The following is a 25,845-nucleotide window of genomic DNA, read 5'->3' as shown; positions in this document are numbered from 1 at the left end:
AAGTATATTCTTCTTTTTAATAACATTGTTATTCTGAAGCTAATGAATACAATACTTCTTACCATTAATGCAAATTCTTGAACAGGAACGGTAGAAAACGGATGGACGGATTAAAATGCATGAGAATGTTTTATATTTTGAACGTTATTTTTAACACTGTGATTACCAGCGGAATTATTCATTACATATCGCTGTGTTTTTCAACCACTGTGCCGCGGCACACTATAGTGTGCCGTGAGATACAGTCTGGTGTGTCGTGGGAGAGATTATGTAATTTCACCTAATTGGGTTGATAATATTTTTTGCAAACCTGTACCTATGATTCAAAAATGTGCTGTTTTTGAGTGTCTGTGCTGTCTAGAGCTCGGCAGTGTAAGCGTGTAATACTCTTCCATATCAGTAGGTGGCAGCAGGTAGCTAATTGCTTTTGTAGAGGTCGGGAACATGGTATGTCGTGATCACAATATGCGGGAGGCAGCATGTAGGTAAAAAGGTATCACTTAAACAAAAAATATAAATAAAAGGCGAGTGCTGCTAAGAAAAGGCATTGAAGCAAAACAAAACTAAAACTGAACTGGCTGCAAAGTAAACAAAAACAGAATGCTGGACGACAACAAAGACTTACAGTGCGGAGCAGACGGCGTCCACAAAGTACATCTGTATATGGCATGACAATCAACAATGTCCACACAAAGAAGGAGTGCGTCCGCACAACTTAATAGTCTTGATTGTAAAAACAAAGCAGGTGTGATGAATAGCATTCAAGGAGGACATGAAACTGCTTTAGGAAAAAACCAACAAAAGAAGAAAAGCCACCAAAATAGGAGCGCAAGTCGCACAGGAAAACACTGAAAAAACTCAAAATAAGTTACGGCTTGACAGTACACCTACATAGAGACAAGAGCTATTGCGAGAACTTTTTTTTTTGGTCAATATCGGCTACTGAGTTTAATTTTTTTATGTTTTCTGCTGGTGGTGCGCCTCAGAATTCTTTCAATGAAAAAAATGTGTTTTGGTTCAAAAAAGCTTGAAAAATACTGAGTTATCGTGTTAAGCAATGCCAGCTAAGATTTATCTGAGAGCCAGATGCAGTCATCAAAAGAGCCACATCTGGCTCTAGAGCCATAGGTTCCCTACCCCTGCTATATACTATTGTATGTTGCCTTAGCCAGGAAGTTGTCTTTGCCATTAAGTTGAATGTGACAGTCTTTTCTTTTGTTGTTGTACTAAAATGTTTTAAACTGCAAATATTGTACTAATTACACACCAGTTTTTTGATTGTACCATGCATCTTAGTTGTAGTTTTCACTACCAAATAGGGAGGTGTTAAAATTGCCATGTAAAGTCGCTTATGCTCATCAGTCAGTTGCCACGGCAAATACCAAGTAAATTAGCAGTAAACTACAGCATTTTGAAAAGTTAAGCCTTTCTATACGTTTTAGCACATTTCTGTTTGCTTTGTTAGCATGGACAATTGTAACGTTACATAGAAGCCGTCTGGCTGAGTCCACTCGGAGTGCTTGACTGCTTATTTTAAAATGTTTGAGATTTTTCGTGGGTTTGTACCCAGTTGTACCGACGGACTTTGGGCTGTATCGATAAACGTAACAATTTGGTACGCATCCCTAGTCTTAAACCCAATAATCCCACTATCTCAACAAATCCAACCTGTGCATTTAAAAATCCTACATTTTAAAAAATGAAGTGAGGACGCGACAAATGTTTGCACACGATATCACCCAGGAGGTTCAGCGTTGTGGACGGTAATTGGAAAATAGTCTGAGCTAGAGGTAAAACCAAGAGTTGTGGTATTAGAACAATAAAGAGTTGAGATGTTGTTGCTGTACCTGGTTAAGAGCAAACAAGACAGTTGATGCTAGGTTACATTTGATAGACAGTTGACGTGGGCAAATTTGATTGGCAAAGAAGACAAATTAGCCAGAATGTGTGGAAAAAATGGCAGAGATTGGACACAACTGGAGGTTACGCATAACTCACAGGGATTGGTTTAATTTGGGGACACAGCCATGAATTACTTTAGTAATCTATTGATCAATTTGTTCAATAAATCAAGTTACTGAATAAAACACACTTCACAGCCTCAATGCGTATTTTACGGAAAATGTTTAACTAAACAAAAATATTTCTGATGACATTTCTTTCTTTTTTTCGATTTTTGATTAAATGCCCTGAGGTTAGTTACTATGACCTGGATGAATGAGAACATGCACGACACATTGCATTGAAATTGTACTTTTAACATGGGATTGACACTATTTTTATATATATATATATATATATATATCCATCCGTCCATTTTCTACCGCTTATTCCCTTCGGGGTCGCGGGGGGTGCTGGAGCCTATCTCAGCTACAATCGGGCAGAAGGCAGTGTACACCCTGGACAAGTCGCCACCTCATCACAGGGCCAACACAGATAGACAGACAACATTCACACTCACATTCACACACTACGGCCCATTTAGTGTTGCCAATCAACCTATCCCCAGGTGCATGTCTTTGGAGGTGGGACGAAGTCGGAGTACCCGGAGGGAACCCACGCAGTCAAGGGGAGAACATGCAAACTCCACACAGAAGGATCCCGAGCCCGGGATTGAACCCTGACTACTCAGGACCTTCGTATTGTGAGAAAGACGCACTAAATATATATATATATATATATATATATATATATATATATATATATATATATATATATATATATATATATATATATATATATATATATATATATATATATATATTTTTTTTTTTTTTATTTTTTTTTTTATTTAAATTTTTTTTATTAAAAAAAAACCAAACAGTGTAGCCTACTGTAAAACCAAGTACTAGATCATAAATAAAGGACCAAACTAAAATGTATGATACATTTATAACAATTTATATCATAACAATTTTACAGAACAACAATTTAACACATACACTTTGAATTAGCACCTTGCTAATTAGAGGAGGGGTGTTTGATTTTTGAACAAACAAATTGTTAGCATTAACAAACTGTAGATGCTAGCATGTCCTCACATGTGTTTGAATAAAACATGTGTTATGCAAGTCAGACATAAAAAATTACGTGAGCTACCAAAATAGACTTTTAACTCGTTGCTAGGTTTTTGCTACAGTTACACATGAAGAATGTTGTCGAGTAAAATGCCGCATTATTGATGTGGTGCTATTGTAAAATTGTGCTATTGTCAGCTCTTGTTGACAGTTGACAGTGCAAACATTTCGCCACAATGTCTGTCTTTTTCACTTTTAAATAAAACCTTTGACAGCGTCATTTTTCTTCTTTGGGTCCTTTGCTCTCTTTCTCTCTCTTTGTTGAGTCACCTATCTCCACACACTGATGTCACTGCCACACACACAGGTCACAACAACCGGAGCGTGATCTATATCAGTGGTCCCCAACCACCGGGCTCGATTGGGACCGGGCCGCAGAAAATTTTTTCATTATTATTTTATTTTTATTTTTTATTAAATCAACATAAAAAACTAATTATCAAGCGTTGACCGGTCCGCAGCTACAAAAAGGTTGGGGACCACTGATCTATATCACTGTAGGTACACTTCTGTCTAAGGAAAAAAAAAAGATTTTTATACTTTTGTATTAATTAACCTTAATAAACTAAATTGGCCCAAGTGTGTGAATGTAAGTGTGAATGTTGTCTGTCTATCTGTGTTGGCCCTGCGATGAGGTAGCGACTTGTCCAGGGTGTACTCCGCCTCCCGCCTGAATGCAGCTGAAATAGGCTCCAGCACCCCCCGCCACCCTGGAGGAAATACCGGTAGAAAATTGATTGATGGATGTTAATTAAACTTAATAAACTAAACTGGCCCTAGTGTGTGAATGTGAGTGTGAATGTTGTCTGTCTGGTCAGGCTTTCCCCTGACAGTTTGTCTATGTTTTAGTTTTTTCCTCTGCATTTGTCTGTTTCCTCTGTGTTTAGTATCTCCTGTCTTTAGTTCCTGTCTAGTGCCCTTATTTTGTCAGCTTCCTGTCTTGTTCCCTGAGTGCTGTGTTCCTCTTCAGCTGCGGGTGATTGGCACATGGCCACACCTGTTGCCAATCAGCCTGCTCCTATTTGTACCTGCTTTGTCTTGTGTCAGTTGCTGGATCATTGTATTGTCGTTGCCACATGTCACTCTTGTCGTCCTACCTGTCATGTCGTTTTGTTACAGGTACTACCTGTCGTGCTACATTTTGTCCTGGTCGTCGTAGCGGTAAGCTGTTTCTGTTAGCATTAGTTATTTCCAGTTTTTCTGTTTGCTATCCACTAGCTTCCATGCTAAAGTTCATTTTTGTTTTCTGGCTTCCAGTGCTAGCTCCCTTAGTTTGTTATTCCGCCCACATGCGTGCTTTTTGTTTGTTCTTGTTTAGTTTTAAGTAAATCATGTTTTCTTATTCTATGCCTGCCTCCGTCTCTGCATCTTGGGGTTCATCAAAAAATAACTCTGACATGTCTATCTGTGTTGGCCCTGCGATGAGGTGGTGACTTGTCCAGGGTGTACCACGCCTTCCGCCTGAATGCAGCTGAAATAGGCTCCAGCACCCCCCGCGACCCCGAAAGGAATAATGGTAGAAAATGGATGGATGGATGTTAATTAAACTTAATCAACTAAATTGGCCCTAGTGTGTGAATGTGAGTGTGAATGTTATCTATCTGTGTTGGCCCTGCGATGAGGTGGCGACTTGTCCAGGGTGTACCCTACCTTCCACCCGGATGCACCCCCCGCAAACCCGAAAAGGGACAAGTGGTAGAAAATGGATGGTAGGAAACTAATCATTGACACAACAAAATACAAGTCAAAGTTTTTGCTAACTAAACTAATTGATGATTCATTGCAGGCCGAGTTGAATTTGTATGAATCGACGCGATAACAATAACGGGAAATTGTGAACAGTTTGGGGAATGCAGAAAGTGCACAGGGCAAGGTCCATAAAAGCATGCTTGGGAGAACTTGTGAGCCCTGACCTAAATCCCCAACAGAGTCTCTTGTCCAACATAAGCGACATCCCAAGTATTTTTTTTTCCTGGATGAATGGACATTCCCCACAGACACCCTCCAACATCTTGTAGAAAGTAATCCCAAAAGATAAAAGCTGGGTAAAGTGGGGGGGGGCAAGTCTTCTATTTTTAGTTCCTCTAAGTGTAATGGTCTGGTAGCCATTTCACCCATCTCTCATTAACTCCCCCTCGTTTAAACCCCGCCCTCAGATCCTAGCCATACCACACTGTGCAAGCTGCACCCATTCATTGACTCCAAAGAGCACATGGGCGTTTAAAGTCTGGCAAAGAGCCTGCTTGCTGCAAATTAATAGGGTGACATGTGGTTAGTGGAAGTGGGGCTTCCTCTGCTATTGTTTTGCCAATTGCTCCCAAGTTCATTCTCGTTTCAATATACCCCACCCCCCTGCCACCTGCCACACACACACATCGTTGGTCTTTAAAATGCACACACACAGAGGCACACAAACGACTCCACACTACAACTCCTTGCATACACATCTTTACTACACTCCTTTATTGGGTCTGGGGAACAGATGGCGGTGTGCTGTGTGTGTCACTTTGCTGTGTTTGTCTTTTTCACGGCCAATTAATGTGCAGCCCTAAGAGGCCGCGGGTTGCCACCACTGTGCCACAGCCTCAGCACCATGGACACACCTGCATCCCACCTTTGTCAACTACTTTGTTTTGACCAACAAGGAAAAACACGCTTCCGGCTCCCTGGGTACTTCAAAGATGTTTCAACTAAATATATGTTGTGAAATTGAAGATACAATACTTATATGAGAAAAGGTTTTTGCTGTTTTTGTTCACTTTTTTAAGACGCAGTAATTAATTGTTGTCCTCTGTAAGGGACGAGCGTTTCAGAGCCTTATTTCAAAAGCAAAACTTTCCACAATGGTCAAACTATACTAGATAACATAGAAATTTATTCATCACCTAAGTGAGTGCCCTCAGGGAAAATTAGGTTCCCTGAGGGCAACACCATATGTAGTAAGTAGGGCTGGGCGATATATCGATATTCTCGATATATCGCGGGTTTGTCTCTGTGCGATATCGAAAATGACTATAGTGATATTCCAGTATACGTTCTCACGCAGTTGCTTTTAGCTGCGGGCATTACACTCAGAACAGCTCACTCTGATTGGTTTGGTCTCCTCTTATGCCCAATAATGGATGATGCCAGTCACCCTCTGCATAGCGTTATCAGTAGCCAGAGAACCCTGTTCAATGCTAGACTGCTTCATCCCAAGTGCAGGACTAATAGACTCAAAAACTCCTTTGTCCCACACGCCATTAGACTGTACAACTCCTCTCTGGGGCGGGGGGGGGGGGGGGGGGTACTAGGATGACAGGGGATGCAAAACAATAACAGTGCAATACGTTTTCATAACATGGTCACTACTGCCTACTTTGTCTTGTTATATTCTTATTTTACTGTTATATTTTTATTCCCATTGTTGCTTTTTATTTTTGGAATATTTCTCATTGTAATATTTCTTATTGTAATATTTCTCTATTTTGTTTCCACTTAAACCCCCATTATTTAGTTTTTTACTTTTTTTTTTTTTAAATTGATCTCAACTCTGTACACTGCTGCTGGAATTTTAATTTTCCTGAAGGAACTCTCCTGTAGGAATCAATAAAATACTATCTATCTATCTATCTATCTATCTATCTATCTATCTATCTATCAATACTACTGTAGTATTTGTATTTTTAGTTAATTTTTTGCGTGAAAATGCTTTAGGCAAAAAAACAAAACAAAGAATATTCCTAAAACAAACAAAAACCTGGAACAGAGTGAAACCAAAAGCTTTGAAGTGCGATGTGATATAGGGCGACTTTTTTGCACTATTGCATAAAAAAGCAAATATATACATTCACTATTAAAAATAGTATCGCAGCATATCAATTATGGGTAACACTTAAGCATGGGGAACATATTCACCGTTAATTAGTTGCTTATTAACATGCAAATTAGTAACATATTGGTCATTATTAAGTACTTATTAATGCCTTATTCTGCAGAGCCTAATTATACAACCAAACCCTCACCCTGACTTAAACAAGTTGAAAAACTTATTTGGGTGTTACCATTTAGTGGTCAATTGTACGGAATATGTACTGAACTGTGCAATCTACTAATAAAAGTATCAATCAATCAATGAAAACCAAATAACTCTAAATTAAGTATTTGTTACTTACAATATGTTCCCCTAGAGTCCAAATACCTCTAAATTAAGTCTTTGTTACTTTGAATATGTCCCCCATACTAAAGTGTTACCCAATTATGTCATTCCAAAAATGTTTTACATCTTTCTGGGTCTCAGGAGGTTAAGTGCAGACTGACTGAACTTTACATGACCGACAAAATCTCTGGCAATGATCTTGCAATCAAACTCACCGATGAGTCATGACAATAACTCACCCTATATTTTGGAGTATAAGGCGCAATTAAAATCGTTTTATTTTCTCAAAAATCGACGGTGCGCCTTATAACCGGGTGTGCCTTGTGTATGTATTAATTCTGAGTTGTGCTTTCCGACCTCGAACCAATTTTACGAAGTACATATGGTGTAATGATAAATGTGAACAGTCGATGGCAGTTGCACATAAGATGTACGTTTAGACTGCAGGTTGACGCCTGTTCAATGAATGACGCTAGCAAGTATCGGGAAGCAAGCAACACCAAAACTGTTAAGATCCCTACTTGGATCTTCTCATATTATTGTTTATTGTTTCCATTGTTGTATCACTCCGTCATTCTACCTCTTATTTCCTGTTTATTCCGTCACCATGGTCACTCATTAGTTCACCTGCTACTCACGGTCCCGCACACCTGCTACAAATAATTACCTTCCCTTAATAAGCCTTCCTCTTTTCATTCTTCTGCCTGGGACTCTAGTTTGCTCTCACGCAACTATACACGTCTGTTTAGATCGTTTGCTTTCACGCAATTCCTACTATTTTCGCGAGCTCTCACGCTACGCACCTCGTTATTAGCTCACATGCTAAATGTTTAATTTACTCCTTTTTGTGTGCCAACGTGCCAGTTTAACTTCCTATTTTGTATCTCCTAGTTCTCATACTAGCGTCTTTGGTTTGCCTTTTGTTAGCTCCAGGGTTTTTGTTATAGCTCTCCTTCTGTTATTTAGAATAAATTGGTTATATCTTACCTTTGTTGTGTTCTTCGTTTTGACGCGTTCTCGAGGGAATCAAACCCGGCACCACAATGCCGAACAGGCGTAACAAAAACTTTGATGTTTTTATTTATTTATTTACAGACAGACATAATGTTGTATTAGATAATTTTTTGTTTTGTTAATATCAGAGTCTGTTCTGCAAAAACGGTTATCCCTAGAAGCACACAGCATTTGGACAGGGACCTACAGTTAAAATATACATCATAATGTAATATACAAAATACAGTACAATAGTGAAGTGAAGTGAATTATATTTATATAGCGCTTTTCTCAAGTGACTCAAAGCGCTTAACATTGTGAAACCCAATATCTAAGTTAATTTTTTTTTTTTTTTTTTTAAACCAGTGTGGGTGGCACTGGGAGCAGGTGGGTATAAAGTGTCTTGCTCAAGGACACAACGGGAGTGAGTAGGGTGGTGGAAGCGGGGATCGAACCTGCATCTCTGCAGTTGTTGGCACGGCCGCTCCACTAACCGAGCTATACTATAATGAATACAATTCATTTCAAATCTACCTATCAAGATACCCATTTACAATTTCATTTATAAATAAAAGAAGGAATCTTTAAATCCACCAAATCAGTCTAAATGTCCTATTGTGTAAATTTGACTAAAAGGCTGCGTTTTGAATATCTGCGATAATCTCATCATACATACAGAGGTCAAGACCAAAATTATGCGACTAATGTGAATTCCTCAACCCTAAGGGGTGTGCTAAACGTACTAAGCATATCGTCCCAATAAATGTTGCTTAAGACGCTTTTAAAAATGTTTAGAAAATGTGTTTTTTTTTGTTTCATGATTCATTGGCAACATAGAACATCACACACAGCACTCAAAATCTGTCAAAATGTTTTAGTATGACTTTGGCAGTCTATGAAGTTGAACCACTTGATGGATTGTCGGAGCATTACGGCTACCATCGTCAGACATACTGTGCTTCAGCATCAAGGGTATCATTATGACGTGTGTATAAGGATCCCAAAATGGCTCCTATTAGAAGACATTATCAGGCCTTTTGTTTCACCCTATTGTGCAAAACTAACTGTTCTTACCTATTGGTACCCCCTGTTGTGTATTTGGGATCTGCATAAGACCCAAAAATGTGTGCACGTCTGTAATTGTAGTCCGTGCCGTATTCAATGAGCTCCTTTTTTTACTTCATCCTTTTGTGGGGCATTCATCCTGCGCTGTTGCCATTTGTAATATAAAGTACCGTATAGTTCTAACTTAATCTGTCAGGGGACTCAATTTGGATACGCCTACAACTACAACAAAGACGACAGGGGAAGAAGCAGTCAACGAGGAAACATGCATATAAAACCCGCCCACCAAACGCTGCATCCTAAGGAGACGGTCAGAAAACAGGTTGAGGAAGGTCTGCAAAACATAATTTATGCAACATATTTACTAAAGAACCCCTATTGTATGTTACGTAGACCACAAGGAAGTGTTTTAAATGTCGAAAAAAAAAATCATAATATGACCTTTTTGTCAATCAATCAATCAATGTTTATTTATATAGCCCTAAATCACAAGTGTCTCAAAGGGCTGCACAAACCACAACAAAATCCTTGGTCGAGCCCACATAAGGGCAAGGAAAAACTTTCACCCAGTGGGACGTCGGTGACAGTGACAATGATAACTATGAGAAACCTTGGAGAGGACCGCATATGTGGGCAACCCCCCCAGGGGACCGAAAGCAATGGATGTCCAGCGGGTCTAACATGATATTGTGAAAGTCCAACCCATAGTGGATCTAACATAACGGTGAGAGTCCCGTCCATAGTGGAGGCGGATCAGCAGCGCAGAGATGTCCCCGACCGATACACAGGCGAGCGGTCCATCCTGGGTCCCGAATCTGGACGAGTGGTCCATCCTGGGTCCAGACTCTGGACAGCCAATACTTCATCCATGGCCACCGGACCTGTGTGTCCCCCAAGCCCCGGCAGATCAACTGGTCTAAAAAGGGGGTCTATTTAAAGGCTAGAGTATACAAATGAGTTTTAAGATGAGACTTACAGTAAATGCGTCTATTGAGGTAGCATCTCGAACTGTTACCGGGAGGGCATTCCAGAGTACTGGAGCCCGAATGGAAAACACTCTATAGCCCGCTGACTTTTTTTGGGCTCTGGGAATCACTAATAAGCCGGAGTCCTTTGAACGCAGATTTCTTGCCGAGACATATGGTACAATACAATCGGCAAGATAGGCTGGAGCTAGACCGTGTAGTATTTCATACGTAAGTAGTAAAACCTTAAAGTCACATCTTAAGTGCACAAGAAGCCAGTGCAGGTGAGCCAGTACAGATATATATGTATATAAAGGTATATACAGTATAGGCGTAATATGATCAAACTTTCTTGTTTTTGTCAAAAGTCTAGCAGCCGCATTTTGTACCAACTGTAATCTTTTAATGCTAGACATAGGGAGACACGAAAATAATACGTTACAGTAATCGAGACGAGACGTAACAAACGCATGGATAAAGATTTCAGCGTCGTTAGTTGGCAAAATGGAGCGAATTTTAGCGATATTACGGAGATGAAAGAAGGCCGTTTTAGTAACGCTTTTAATGTGTGACTCAAATGAGAGAGTCGGGTCGAAGATAATACCCAGATTCTTTACCGAGTCGCCTTGTTTAATAGTTTGGTTGTCAAATGTTAAAGTTGTATTATTAAATAGAGGTCGGTGTCTAGCAGGACCGATAATCAGCATTTCTGTTTTCTTGGCCTTGAGTTGCAAAAAGTTAGCAGACATCCATTGTTTAATTTCATTATGACACGCCTCCAGCTGACTACAATCCGGCGTGTTAGTCAGCTTTTTAATGTGTTTTATCATCCGATGCGCCTTGCCTACTACCTACTCAGTGGCCTAGTAGTTAGAGTGTCCGCTCTGAGATCGGTACGTTGTGAGTTCAAACCCCGGCCGAGTCATACCAAAGACTATAAAAATGGCACCTATTGCCTCCCTGCTTGGCGCTCAGCATCAAGGGTTGGTATTGGGGGTTAAATCACCATAAATGATTCCCGGGCGCGGCACCGCTGCTGCCCACCCCTCCCCTCACTTCCCAGGGGGTGAACAAGGGGATGGGTCAAATGCAGAGGACAAATTTCACCACACTTAGTGTGTGACCATCATTGGTACTTAAACTTTAACTTTAACTTTAACTTGTCTATGAAAATAGATCCGACTAGACCCGTTCATCGGCTTTGTGCCTTATAATTTGGTGGGCCTTATGGTCAGAAAAACATTAGTATTTGAGTGCACCAACATGTTGATCTGTTTTTGTTTGTTTTCCCAGGATGCTTGTGTGGTTTGAATTCTCAGAGCTCTGAACACAACTGCATCATGACATCCGACATGTATCACCTGCCGCTCAATGTGTACGTCATTGTCCTGGGCATCGGTCTCTTCGTCTTCATGCTCAGTCTAATCTTCTGCTGCTACCTTTTCCGGTAAGTACACGAGATGGTGGAAGTGTGGCTCGCTGACTAATATCTGGACAGGAAGCGAGGAAGGAAATGAGTGAGGTTAAAATAGGGACAAAAATGTTTTTTTTCAACCATTTACAAAACATGATGATGAAAGCACCAGTGAGGAACGTTAAGGAAGGAGCTGACAGTGTTATTGATTTCTTTTAGCGTAGTTTTTCCCCCTAGACACGCTCCGCACTATTTTTATAACAGACGAATATTATATCAGTGGATCCAATGACAGTATGTGCCAAATGTCTTGTCACACTTCTGCAGAGTGTTTTTGTTGCAAGCTATTTTTAGTTTGCAGCCTAAAACTATACGATCACTGCTTCCTCCTCTACCGCGCGCCATTGCAAAAAACTACTGCTTTATTAACTGATGTTAACAAGTATAGAGACAGAATTTTAATTAAAAACAGATTTATTTTGGCAGTTGCATGCCAACATGTTTACACATTGCTACACGTATACTTAGTTGAGGATTGTTAAGCTGCCTTGGGACAGACTAAGAAAACCATTATTATATGCTTCAAAAGTTGTCATTAGCATTACACATATGTTGCTAACAGTGGCGGGCCGTGCGTTTCCCACCTAGGCCTTCGGTGATCTCCGACTTCAATGATTACCTATCAAAATACCATAATTGATGTCACCACATGATCATTGCTGGAGAAATACTACTCAGGAACACATTTACACCCCACTGGGCATTGAAACACATCAACAGTGTACAAAAAGGGTTATTTTCTGGCGCATTTAAAAAAAATTAAAACACATCAGCGATTAAAACATATACCGTAAATTTATCTGCTTGGCTTATGCAACTTCCGGTCAATAAAAGTTCGATTCAAAGTACACACTTTCTCAAAGATATATTAACAGCCATGACCACATTATGGCAACAAATGTCTGCGCTGCTGACTTGTCTCTACTCAAGGTGATCTCCTGCTGGCCCCACTATGACTTGACTCTCACACTATTAACTAGATACACTATGGACTGGACTCTCACACTATTAACTAGATCCACTATGGACTGGACTCTCACACTATTAACTAGATCCACTGTGGACTGGACTCTCACACTATTAACTAGGTCCACTATAGACTGGACTCTCACACTATTAACTAGATCCACTATGGATTGGACTCTCACACTATTAACTAGATGCACTATGGACTGGACTCTCACACTATTAACTAGATCCACTACGGACTGGACCCTCACACTATTAACTAGATCCACTATGAACTGGACTCTCACAGTATGAACTCCAATTTATATATATATATATATATATATATATATATATATATATATATATATATATATATATATATATATATATATATATATATATATATATATTATATATCGGCCCCCAGATACAATTTTTCCTCTCAGCGTGGCCCCAGGGTCAAAATAATTGCCTAGGTCTGATTTAACAGAAGAAGTCTTGAGATAAGTTTCTTCAGCGCAAAAATTATGACTAACGTAGTGAAGCTGTATTTTAATTTGCCCAGTAATCTTATTGACAGTTTATTAGTTTAACTATAATAGTTATTAGTTTAACTATTTCAGCACAACATAATTAATATTTTTCCTGTTTTTTATGAGTCCCTTCTTATGCCGTATATTTGGTTAGTCCTTTTTTTCTATTCAGCCTAACCTAAGCCTAAGGTTTGTGAGTTCAATAATTAATAATCTTTGTGACTAATAGTTTCATATCACTTGTGGTTAGAGTGTCCGCCCTGAGATCGGTAGGTCGTGAGTTCAAACCCCGGCCGAGTCACACCAAAGACTATAAAAATGGGACCCATTTCCTCCCTGCTTGACACTCAGTTTTAAGGGGTTGAAATTGGGGGTTAAGTCACCAAAAATCCCGGGCGCAGCCACCGCTGCTGCTTACTGCTCCCCTCACCTCCCAGGGGGGGATCAAGGGTGATGGGTCGAATGCAAGGAATAACTTTGCCACACCTAGTGTGTGTGTGAAAATCATGGGTACTTTAACTTTAACCCGACAAGCTTGTAAACTGTAAATAGGTTAGATATCATTTTTTAATATGATTAAAATCAAGAGTGAGATTACTGACTGATTCAGAGTCAATATTTGAGTTAAAAACCCCTTCTCTAAATTCCAGCATAGAGGGTCGATTTTGTGCATTAAGAAATGTTAAAAACACTCCACAATGAGGTCTGTCATGTTAATTACAGATCAAACTACTTTATGGTGGCTGCTCTTGCTTTCACTTCATTTGTTTAAAAAAATCGATATTTCGATATTCATTCATATTATTATTAGTTGATACGGACCTGGAGTTGCGTGGCTGAAGGAAAAGGACACAGGTGTTATCCTGGCCAACAGGCACTCCTGGGACGCCCGACATCCTTGTAAAGCCCAGCCTGACATACTTTACCTAGCGTGGATTAAATATGACAATAAATGGGTCCAAACTGTCCATCCATATTTTTAATATACCGCGTAAACTGCAGGCTTACAGTAAATTACAGTCTACACTTGTTGCCGTTCAATTGTAGGGCAATATGCAAATGAGTGGGAATCAATGCCACCAACAAGGCAAGTCAGCTACGTGAACAACTAGACTTAAAAAACAGAACTGTGCACGTATAATCTACAAAGATTGGACACCGCCAGCAATATTCGCTTTCTCAGCTAACCCTGTCACTCCCAAGGGCGACTTCCAAAGTACCGTCATGCAAGTTGGTGACTTGTATCTTCATGTCACCCACTTGGTCGTGACCTTATTACGGTGTTTTGTTTCCACATTCGCTGTGGAAGAAAGCTCAATTATTTTTAGCTGGACCCTTTGACATAATTTAATGCAGCGCTTCGCAATTATTTTCTGTCATGACCCTCCTTGGGACACAGAGATTTTCCACAACCCTCCTGAATGAAATTACTATTGAGGACTGGATAGCTATTTATCTGACTAATGTACTCTGGGAGTCCATCCATCCATTTTCTACCGTTTGTCCTTTTTTCGGGGTCTCAGCTGCATTCGGGCAGAAGGCGGTGTACACCATGGACAAGTCACCACCTCATCGCAGGGCCAACATAGATAGACACACAACATTCACACTCACATTCACATATGTGCCTGTATATTTACTACTTCTACTGTGTAATAGTAGTAAGTACACATGTGCTCCTGTATATTTACTATTTCTACTGTGTAATAGTAGTAAGTACACATGTGCTCCTGTATATTTACTACTTCTACTGTGTAATAGTAGTAAGTACACGTGCTCCTGTATATTTACTACTTCTACTGTGTAATAGTAGTAAGTACACATGTGCTCCTGTATATTTACTACTTCTACTGTGTAATAGTAGTAAGTACACATGTGCTCCTGTATATTTACTACTTCTACTGTGTAATAGTAGTAAGTACACATGTGCTCCTGTATATTTACTACTTCTACTGTGTAATAGTAGTAAGTACACATGTGCTCCTGTATATTTACTACTTCTACTGTGTAATAGTAGTATGTACACAAATGCTCCTGTATATATACTACTTCTACTGTGTAATAGTATTACGTACACATATGATCCTGTATATATACTACTTCTACTGTGTAATAATAGTACAAACACATATGCTCCTGTATATTTACTACCTCTACTGCGTATTAGTAGTACATTAACATATGCTCCTGTATATTTACTACTTCTACTGGGTAATAGTAGTACATACACACATGCTTCTGTATATTTACTACTCCTACTGTGTAGTAGTAGTACGTACACATATGCTCCTGTATATATACTACTTCTACTGTGTAATAATAGTACGTACACATATGCTCCAGTATATTTACTACTTCTACTGTATAATAGTAGTACGTACACATATGCTCCTGTATATTTACTACTTCTACTGGGTAATAGTAGTACATACACACATGCTTCTGTATATTTACTACTCCTACTGTGTAGTAGTACATACACATATGCTCCTGTATATATACTACTTCTACTGTGTAAGAATAGTACGTACACATATGCTCCAGTATATTTACTACTTCTACTGTATAATAGTAGTACGTACACATATGCTCCTGTATATTTACTACTTCACTGGGTAATGGTAGTACATTCACACATGCTCCTGTATATTTCTTACCTCTACTGTGTAATAGTAGTACGTACACATATGCTCCTGTATATTTACTACTCCTACTGTATAATAGTAGTACGTACACATATGCTCCTGTATATTTACTACTTCTATTGGGTAATGGTAGTACATTCACACATGCTCCTGTATATTTCTTACTTCTACTGTGTAATAGTAGTACGTACACATATGCTCCTGTATATTTACTACTTCTACTGTGTATTAGTAGTACATACACATATGCTCATGTATATTTACTACTTCTACTGGGTAATAATAGTACGTACACATATGCTCCTGTATATTTACTACTTCTACTGTGTAATAGTAGTACGTACACATATGTTCCTGTATATTTACTATTTCTACTGTGTATTAGTAGTACGTACACATATGCTCCTGTATATTTACTACTTCTACTGTGTAATAGTAGTACGTACACATATGCTCCTGTATATTTACTACTTCTGCTGTGTATTAGTAGTACATACACATATGCTCATGTATATTTACTACTTCTACTGGGTAATAGTAGTACAGACACACATGCTCCTGTATATGTACTACTTCTACTGTGTAATAGTAGTATGTACACATATGCTCCTGTATATATACTACTTTTACTATGTAATAGTATTACGTACACATATGATCCTGTATATATACTACCTCTACTGTGTAATAGTAGTACAAACACATATGATCTTGTATATTTACTACTTCTACTGCGTATTAGTAGTACATACACATATGCTCCTGTATATTTACTACTCCTACTGTTTAGTAGTAGTAGTACGTACACACATGCTCCTGTATGTATACTACTTGTACTGTGTAATAATAGTACATACACATATGCTCCTGTATATATACTACTTCTACTGGGTAATAGTAGTACGTATACATATGCTCCTGTATATTTATTACTTCTACTGTGTATTAGTAGTACATACACACATGCTCATGTATATTTACTACTTCTACTGGGTAATAGTAGTACATACACACATGCTCCTGTATATTTACTACTTCTACTGTGTAATAATAGTACGTACACATATGCTCCTGTATATTTACTACTTCTACTGTGTATTAGTAGTACATACACATATGCTCCTGTATATTTACTACTTTTACTAGGTAATAGTATTAAGTACACAATGGGTACTCAGCACTTATACTGAGTAATAATATTGGACTTGCTATTTCTACTGGGTAATATCAGTAAGTACATGTGTGTTCCTGTGTACTTACTACATCTGCTGGGTAATAGTAGTAAGTACACATATGTTCCTGTGTAGTTACTGTACTAAATCTACTGGGTAATAGTAGTACTTACACATATGTTCCTGTATACTTACTACCTCTACTGGGTAATATTAGTAATTACAAATATGTTCCTGTGTACTTACTGCTTCTACTGTGTAATAGTAGTAAGTACAGATATGCTCCTGAGAGCCGCCTATTCTTTCACAAATGTTTGTAGAAAGAGTCTCCATGCCTAAGTGCGGGCCAAGTGATTCGGACACCTGATTCTGATCATTTGAACGGGTGGCCAAATACATTTGGCAATATAGTGTGTATCGAATATCGAGATTCAGTGAAAAAATTTCGAGATATAATTTTTCATTCATATCGCCTAGTCCTACACGTGCGTCCTCAATCTGACACCTAATCATACATTTGAAGTTTTGTAGTGTGACACATTTATATTAAACGACAAAACAAAAAATGACATTAAGTTAATTAGTGAAATAATGGTACTCGCTTCAAAGAGTCCTTAAATGGTGCGCAATTACATACCCGGGATAATACACATGCGCAGATGCTTGACTTCCAGTGTTTGCACTCGACAGAGAAGTGTCTCCAGACTTTATTTAGGACGGTAGATTGATTGATTGATTGAAACTTTTATTAGTGGATTGCACAGTACAGTACTTATTTCGTACAATTCACCACTAAATGGTAACACCTGAATAAGTTTTTCAAATTGTTTAAGTCGGGGGTCCAGGTAAATTAATTCATGGTAGCTAGTCTTTAGTCCTGCGAGTGGGACTCCAAGGAAACAAGCGAAAAAACAGTGTCTTGTGAAGCGTTCACACCTGTCGCTGTTTGTTAAAAGCGGTGTGGTCTTTAACTCACGCGCCGAAGACTCCACAGAAGTGAAACGATGTAAGTAAGTGAGTGAGCTCGGGAAATCTGAGTTAATGCCAGCTGGTCAAGTGGTCGCGTGGTCATAGAACTCTGGGGTGTGCGGGAGATGCTTCCGGGGGCTTCAAGACAAGCCACTGATGCTCTTCTGCCCTCACAGATGTGAAAGTGCTTGATTTGATATGCAGCACAGCATGATTTTTAAATGTTAAGTGTGGCAACCAAAACCATGATTAAAACTTGATTATCCGTGCAGTAATAGTCTGACTCCTGAGAATTTTCCCTCCAATTTTTCATAAGTGTGAGCGAACGCCAAACCTCCTTGAGCATTCAGTGGCGCACATGTGAGCGACGGCAGACGTGCACACTGTTATGCGCTTATCTTTTTATTCGATTTTGTGCGCGGCCTAGATTTGCAGTGAGCAGAGGACGCGTGACCAGTGTGCAATTGCACAGGCGCGTACCTTAGAGGGAACGTTGACTCCTGACCCATTATTTGAGAAACTGATTTAATGCATTCAAATCAACAGAGGTGTAGATCAGTGGTTCTCAACCTTTTTTCAGTGATGTACCCCCTGTGAACATTATTTTAATTCAAGTACCCCCCAATCAGAGCAAAACATTTTTGGTTGAAAAAAAGAGATAAAGACGTAAAATACAGCACTTTGTCATCAGTTTTTGATTTATTAAATTGTATAACAGTGCAAAATATTGCTAATTTGTAGTGGTCTTTCTTGAACTATTTGGAAAAAAAGATATAAAAATAACTAAAAACTTGTTGAAAAATAAACAAGTGATTCAATTATAAATAAAGATTTTTACACATAGAAGTAATCATCAACTTAAAGTGCCCTCTTTGGGGATTGTAATAGAGATCCATCTGGATTCACAAACTTAATTTTAAACATTTCTTCACAAAAAAAGAAATCTTTAACATCAATATTTATGGAACATGTCCACAAAAAATCGAGCTGTCAACACTGAATATTGCATTGTTGCATTTCTTTTCACAGTTTATGAATTTACATTCATATTTTGTTGAAGTATTATTCAATAAATATATTTATAAAGAATTTTTGAATTGTTGCTATTTTTAGAATATTTAAAAAAAAATTCACGTACCCCTTGGCATACCTTCAAGTACCCCCAGGGGTATGAGTACCCCCATTTGAGAACGACTGCACTAACATGCCTGCCTGCCTGCCTGCCTTTTAATCACCCTTAAGCCTTGAGTGGTGTTTTTCAGCTATACATGACAGTGTGCATAAGGTGCTATAATGCACGAATACCAAATCCAGTGTATTGTTTGTGTCTATCAAATGATGATTGTGTGTTTTTTGTCTCGCTGCCAGGTTGAAACAACAAGGAACAAGGGAGCAGTTCAGCTACAACGAGGTATATCACTGCCCTGTCTGCATGTGTTGAGCTACACACCCTCTAAATACTACCTCAGCATGTCGGGCTTTCTTAATTCGCCATTTAGACTATGTTCTATATAGCATTACATACACTCTCATTTCAAATACTTCATTGATTGACAGCGAGAAAGTGCACCGCAGACCATCAGAAGAAGTGTAAACTAAATGCTAAGATTAGATTATCTTTATGATGCTCCAAAAGAGTAATATGAGGTCAGTCATTTTAGAAAATATAAAGGTCATTTAATGCAGGTTCTCTCACTTCCCAACTGGTTTAGCTGCGGAACATACCACAACCCTTTAAAGGGTATGTTTGCAACTTACTCATTTAGAATTTAGAAAAAAATTAAAATTAAATTAAATTAAAAGCTTTATATAAGTGTTATACTCAGTGGCTTTGTGGTTAGAGTGTCCGCCATGAGATTGGTAGGTTGTGAGTTCAAACCCTGGCCGAGTCATACCAAAGACCATAAAAATGGGATCCATTACCTCCCTGCTTGGCACTCAGCATCAAGGGTTGGGGGTTAAATCGCCAAAAATGATTCCCGTGCGTGGCCACCGCTGCTGCTCACTGCTCCCCTCACCTCCCAGGGGGTGATCAAATGCAGAGAATAATTTTGCCACACCTGGTGTGTGTGTGACAATCATTGGTACTTTGACTTTACAATGAAGGCAACACATGATGTAAGTGTCTGTTATCTATATTAGCCTACTATCAAAGACTGAGGCGAATCTTCGTTGACAGAAATGGTGTATTCTAATTTTTATTCTACACATTTTGCAACATTGGAAATCATAAGTATAATGGAGGCTTCTCACAGGATGAGATAACTTCTGGAAATTACTGGCTCAGAATGGCCAAAGGTATAGATGTGTGTGTCCAAATTTAAGGAAATGGCAGGCTGTCTTCTTCTAATGGATTTATTACAATCTTTGCAATCTGGGTAACGTTTGCTGTGGTCTGGAACAACATGGCCCACAAACAACTATGGCAAATGTAGCTAATATTACATACAGATAATGTGTCATAATACATGCAAATATAAATTAAATACACAGAGGACATAAGTAAAGGAAATTAAATGAGCTCAAGTATACGTACAAACGAGGCATAAAGATTCAATATGTACTTACAGCTAGCCATCAATTAGCTATCTTAGCTAGTCATGAGTTGACCAAATATGCCTGATTAGCACTATAGCAAATCAATAAAATCAACAAAGCTCACCTTTGTGCAATGACGCACAGCATAAAATGTTTGGTGAACAAAATGAGACAAATACGGAGTGGCATAAAACCCGACTTTCTGTGGCAGCGTCGCAGAAAGTTGTACAAGTAAACAAACTACGATGAGTTCAAGGATCGCTGAAATTATTAGGACAAAACGGTGCTTGCCAAATACTCTCATCAGTGAAGCATGTTTAACATAAACAGTGAGATTTGTAACAATCAGGAAGGTTTGTGTCATGTTTGTTCTCCTACAGAAAATATATTAAAACAAAAAATATATTTTTCCATTTTCACACATCTCTGTTGACCCCTGACATAAACAAAGCCGGTTCAAGAGACGCAAGTAACGATTTGCAACCATGTTGTTATGGTAGAATTTACATTCAATGATAGCTAACATTAGTAGCTAAACTCTGCCAAATTGCAATCATTAGCTGACAACACAGAATATGCCGGTGTGTTACATGGGGTTACGACAGAAAATAATGCTTACAACACTTTGGAAAGTTAGTGCCCTCGAAGCAGCAGCGCAACAATTGCAATCAGTCACTTGAATGGCAAGTGGCGACCTACATATTTTATATTTACTGAAAAGATGATGCCGTTTGAATTTAGATTTATTGCTGTCAGTTGGCAATCAGTGAATTTTAGCAAAATGGGAATTTTTAGTTGTAGATCAAGGGAAGCATAAAAATTTAAATCAATGACCTTTTTAATATGTTTTTTTAAACATTATAAGAGTCCTCTAGAAATGGAATTACACTCCTATCATTAAACTTTACACTTCTTTTATCCAATATGGTAGATATGAAAATAAAGACAAAACAAAAGACAGGTACTGTTCTGTAGTACATAAATAAGATATGCTATACAGTAGGTATGAGAATCTTACAACAACTCACGATTCGATTCAATTCCGATTCTTGGGGCGGTGATTCAATTAAGCTAACAAAGATTCTTGATTCAAAAATATTCTCGCAATATAATATTTGATCATAAAACGTTTTGAAAGAGGTTACAAAAGCTCCGATCGACTCCCGATGTATGACGTATCCATAACTACGAATGATCATTACGGAGGCTACACCAGAGGTCACAAACCCCAGAACATAAGCCTTAATTATTTTCTTGGGGGGGAAAAAATACCGTTACGATTATTTGACACTGAGGTTTTAATTAGTGCAATAATGTAACTGCAAGAGGCGAAGGTTTTTTGTTTTTCTCCGTCGTCATTGGCTTTTGAGTGGCACTCTGTGCATTGCCCTCAGCATTTGAGCGTTTTTATTTATCAGTAGAGTTAACAGTAACCCGTGAGCCCTCTTTTCAGTTATTCACAATCTTTGTCCTGGTGGGAGGAGAGCGGGACGCCAGCTTTACAATCACTAGTCACGACTCGCCAGTGAGAGGTGCAACAAAAAAATTGATTACAAGGCCAAATGTCCTGTTGTGGTAATATTTCAGCTTAGAACAGGATGGGCAATATATGCCCATCACCACGGACGTCATGACAATAAACAAAAATACGTTTTTCCAACTGGGAACAAAATGCACTTTAAGATGTTCAATATTTATTTTAAGTTACCTTTTTGCTTTGATATGAGAGTGCATTTTATTTTTTTCTTTGTTTGTTTAGTACAAAAATGCAATGGTAAACAATTCCACAGTAATAATAAATACAAGTTTTTATTCTTTCAAATGGTTAAAATTAGGGCCGTTTTTTGCTTTTATCATGTATGGCAGATTTGAAAACAGGCAAAAAAAGGTTGATTTTCATTAAAATATTGCCATGAAATTGGATTTTCTACTGTTTTCCTTTTCAGGGATTTTAATGTTTCCCGATAAAGACAAACGTCGAAAAAAATGTTCATCCAAAATGCAAAAATGTGTGGTTATCTGTGTGACGACAAATTGAACCAGAAGCAGTATTTTAGCTTTTCCCTTGCTTTTAGCTTGTTGTTAGCATAACAGTAACATCATTGTATAGCAGGAATCCTATCGTAATTTTTTTTTTTAAGTCATTAAATAGTTGTCCTACCCCGCCCACCGCCCGAATGCAGCTGAGATAGGCTCCAGCGACCCCCCGCGACCCCAAAAGGGACAATAGGTAAAAAAAATGGATGGATGGATAAATACTTGTCCAACTTTTGTTTCAGAAATTAAAATAGAAAATCTGGTCCGAAATGATTTTTTTGTACAACAAACATCGTACGAACGTTGAAAGTGCCATATTGGACCAAAAATACAAAACACAAATTTGTCTGGAGCCCTGCGATGAGGTGGCGACTTGTCCAAGGTGTACCCCGCCTTCCGCCCGAATGCAGCTGAAATAGGCTCCAGCAACCCCCGCGACCCCAAACTGGACAAGCGGTAGAAAATGGATGGATGGAAATCTGTCTGCAGCCGCAAAAAATGAAAACCTTATATAAGTCTTATAATGAAGGCAACACATGCCTACAGGTGTCTATATTAGCTATAATAGCCTACTATCAAAATGACTGTGTCGCAGGCTGAAGCAAATCTTTGTTGACAGAAATGTTGAAATGTAATATTTATTCTACACATTTTTACAACATTGGAAAACATTAGTAAAACTTCTCAGAGGCTGAGATAACTCCTGTAAATGACTAACTTTCAATGGCCAAAGGTATAGATGTGTGTCCAGTTAAAGGAAATGGCAGGCTGTCTTCTTTCAATAGATTTTTTAGAATATATGGCAAGCTAGTTAATGTTTGCTATGGTCTGGAACAAAATGGCACACAAACAACTATCTGAAATGCAGCCAATATTACATACAGATAATGTGTCATGAGACACTCAAAACTAAATTATATACAAAAAGGATTAAAGTAAAGGATATTAAATGAGCTCAAATATAGCTACAAATGAGGCATGATGATGCAATATGTACATTCAGCTGGCCTAAATAGCATGTTAGCATTGATTAGCTTGCAGTCATGCATTGACCAAATATGCCTGATTAGTACTCCAACAAGTCAATAACATCAACAAAGCGCACCTTTGTGCATTCACGCACAGTATAAAACATTTGGTGGACAAAATGACACAAAAGAGTGGAAGATTCCACATGTAAACAAACTGTTGTGTCACAGTCCAAACTATGGTGAGTTCAAGAACCGCCGAAATTAGTAGGACAAAACAATGTTCACCAAATACTGTCATCAGTGAAGCATACACACAAACATATTAGACAGCGGGCTTTCTCACAATTGGGAAAGTTTGTGTCATGTTTGTCCTCAGACAAAAAACATTCTAAAACAAACAAAACATTTTTTTTTTTACCCTATCTTTTTCTATTTTTAATCTTTTTTTTTTTTTTAAATGCTCCAGGTAGCCACTAGGGGCGGCACTTAAAAGCCACATGCGGCTCGACAGCCGCAGGTTGCCGACCCCCGGGCTAGGAGGTCTACACTGCAGGCCAAGCTGCCCAAATTACATTTTATTCCAGTTGACTGTCTACACTCCAAGTAAAATGTGATTTCAGACTCCAGTGTAAACAAAGGAAGTTGACCATCCATCATCCATCCGTCCCTTTTCTACCCCTTGTCCCTTTTTGGGGATAGGGAAGGGGGGGGTCGCTGGAGCCTATCTCAGCTGCAGGAAGTTGACTAAATTCCGTAAATGAACAAGGAAGTCGCTACTACTGCTACAAAATAAAATACAAGTCTACTAGGCCAGTGGTTCTCAAAACGTTTTACAATGAGGCGCTAACGTGACACACAGTGTGAATTAGTTACCTGCAATATTGCTGGGTTGCAATCATGTGACTAAGAGGCACTTCCGGGTTTCAGGTGGTGGTCTAGAGCAGGGTTTCTGAAATGGGGGTGCGTGTAGCCCTGGGTGTACTTGAAGCTACGCCAAGGGGTACGTGAGATTTTTTTACAAATATTCTAAAAAATAGCAACAATCAATCAATCTATCAATCAATGTATATTTGTATAGCCCTAAATCACAAATGTCTCAAAGGACTGTACAAACCACTACGACTACGACATCCTCGGAAGAACCCACACAAGGGCAAGGAAAACTCACACCCAGTGGGCAAGGAGAACTCACACCCAGTGGGACACCAGTGACAATGATGACTATGAGAACCTTACAGAGTCGCCTTGTTTAATTATTTGGTTGTCAAATGTTACAGGTGTATTATTAAATAGAGGTCGGTGTCTAGCAGGACCGATAATCAGCATTTCTGTTTTTTTGCCGTTGAGTTGCAAAAAGTTAGCGGACATCCATTGTTTAATTTCATTAGGACACGCCTCCAGCTGACTACAGTCCGGCGTGTTGGTCAGCTTTAGGGGCATGTAGAGTTGGGTGTCATCAGCATAACAGTGAAAGCTAACTCCATATTTGTGTATGACATCACCCAGCGGCAGCATGTAGATGCTGAAGAGTGCAGGGCCAAGGACTGAACCCTGGGGAACTCCACACGTTGCTTTAACATAGTCCGAGGTCACATTGTTATGGGAGACACACTGCATCCTGTCAGTAAGATAAGAGTTAAACCAAGACAGGGCTGAGTCTGACATACCAATTCTTGTTTTGATACGCTCTAATAAAATATTATGATCGACGGTATCGAAAGCAGCGCTAAGATCGAGGAGCAGCAACATAGATGACGCATCAGAATCCATCGTTAGCAATAGATCAAGATCATTAGTCATTTTTGCGAGGGCTGTCTCAGTAGAGTGATTTGCCCTGAAACCGGATTGAAAGGTTTCACAAAGAGCTGTTCATTTAGCTGCTCTGCAACAATTTTTTCGAGGATTTTCGAAATGAAGGGAAGGTGAGGCACCGGTCGATAGTTTACCATGAGATCAGGATCGAGGTTAGGTCTTTTAAGGAGAGGATGAATAACCGCTTTTTTGAATGCCAGGGAAACAGTGCCCGAGGAAAGTGATAAGTTTATAATATTTAGCACTGATGGACCTAATAATACAAAGAGCTCCTTGATAAGTTTCCCAGGAAGTGGATCAAGTAAACATGTTGTTTGTTTTATTCCATTTACACGTTGTAACAATTCTTCTAATGTTATTTCATCAAAACGAGAGAAACTCAAAAATAATTTATAAATATATTTAATGAATAATACTTCAACAAGATATGAATGTAAGTTAATAAACTGTGAAAAGAAATGCAAAAATGCAATATTCAGTGTTGACAGCTAGATTTTTTTGTGGA

The 25,845-nt window shown here is 38.8% G+C and overlaps 1 protein-coding gene across 1 annotated transcript in view; it reads left to right on the top strand.

Annotated features, from left to right (window-relative positions):
• zgc:175214 (uncharacterized protein LOC557610 homolog) overlaps positions 1 to 25,845 on the top strand; it is a 36,554-nt gene that overhangs the window by 2,949 nt on the left and 7,760 nt on the right. Inside the window, exons 2-3 of the mRNA XM_061880961.1 lie at positions 11,532 to 11,685; positions 19,351 to 19,393. Of these exons, the coding sequence (XP_061736945.1) occupies positions 11,532 to 11,685; positions 19,351 to 19,393 (197 nt within the window). The remainder of the gene's footprint in view (positions 1 to 11,531; positions 11,686 to 19,350; positions 19,394 to 25,845) is intronic.

Source organism: Nerophis ophidion, linkage group LG20 (assembly GCF_033978795.1).
Source record: "Nerophis ophidion isolate RoL-2023_Sa linkage group LG20, RoL_Noph_v1.0, whole genome shotgun sequence".
Classification (NCBI taxonomy): domain Eukaryota; kingdom Metazoa; phylum Chordata; class Actinopteri; order Syngnathiformes; family Syngnathidae; genus Nerophis; species Nerophis ophidion.
The sequence above is the reverse complement of the archived record's forward strand: the minus strand, read 5'-3'. Positions and strand labels throughout refer to the sequence as shown.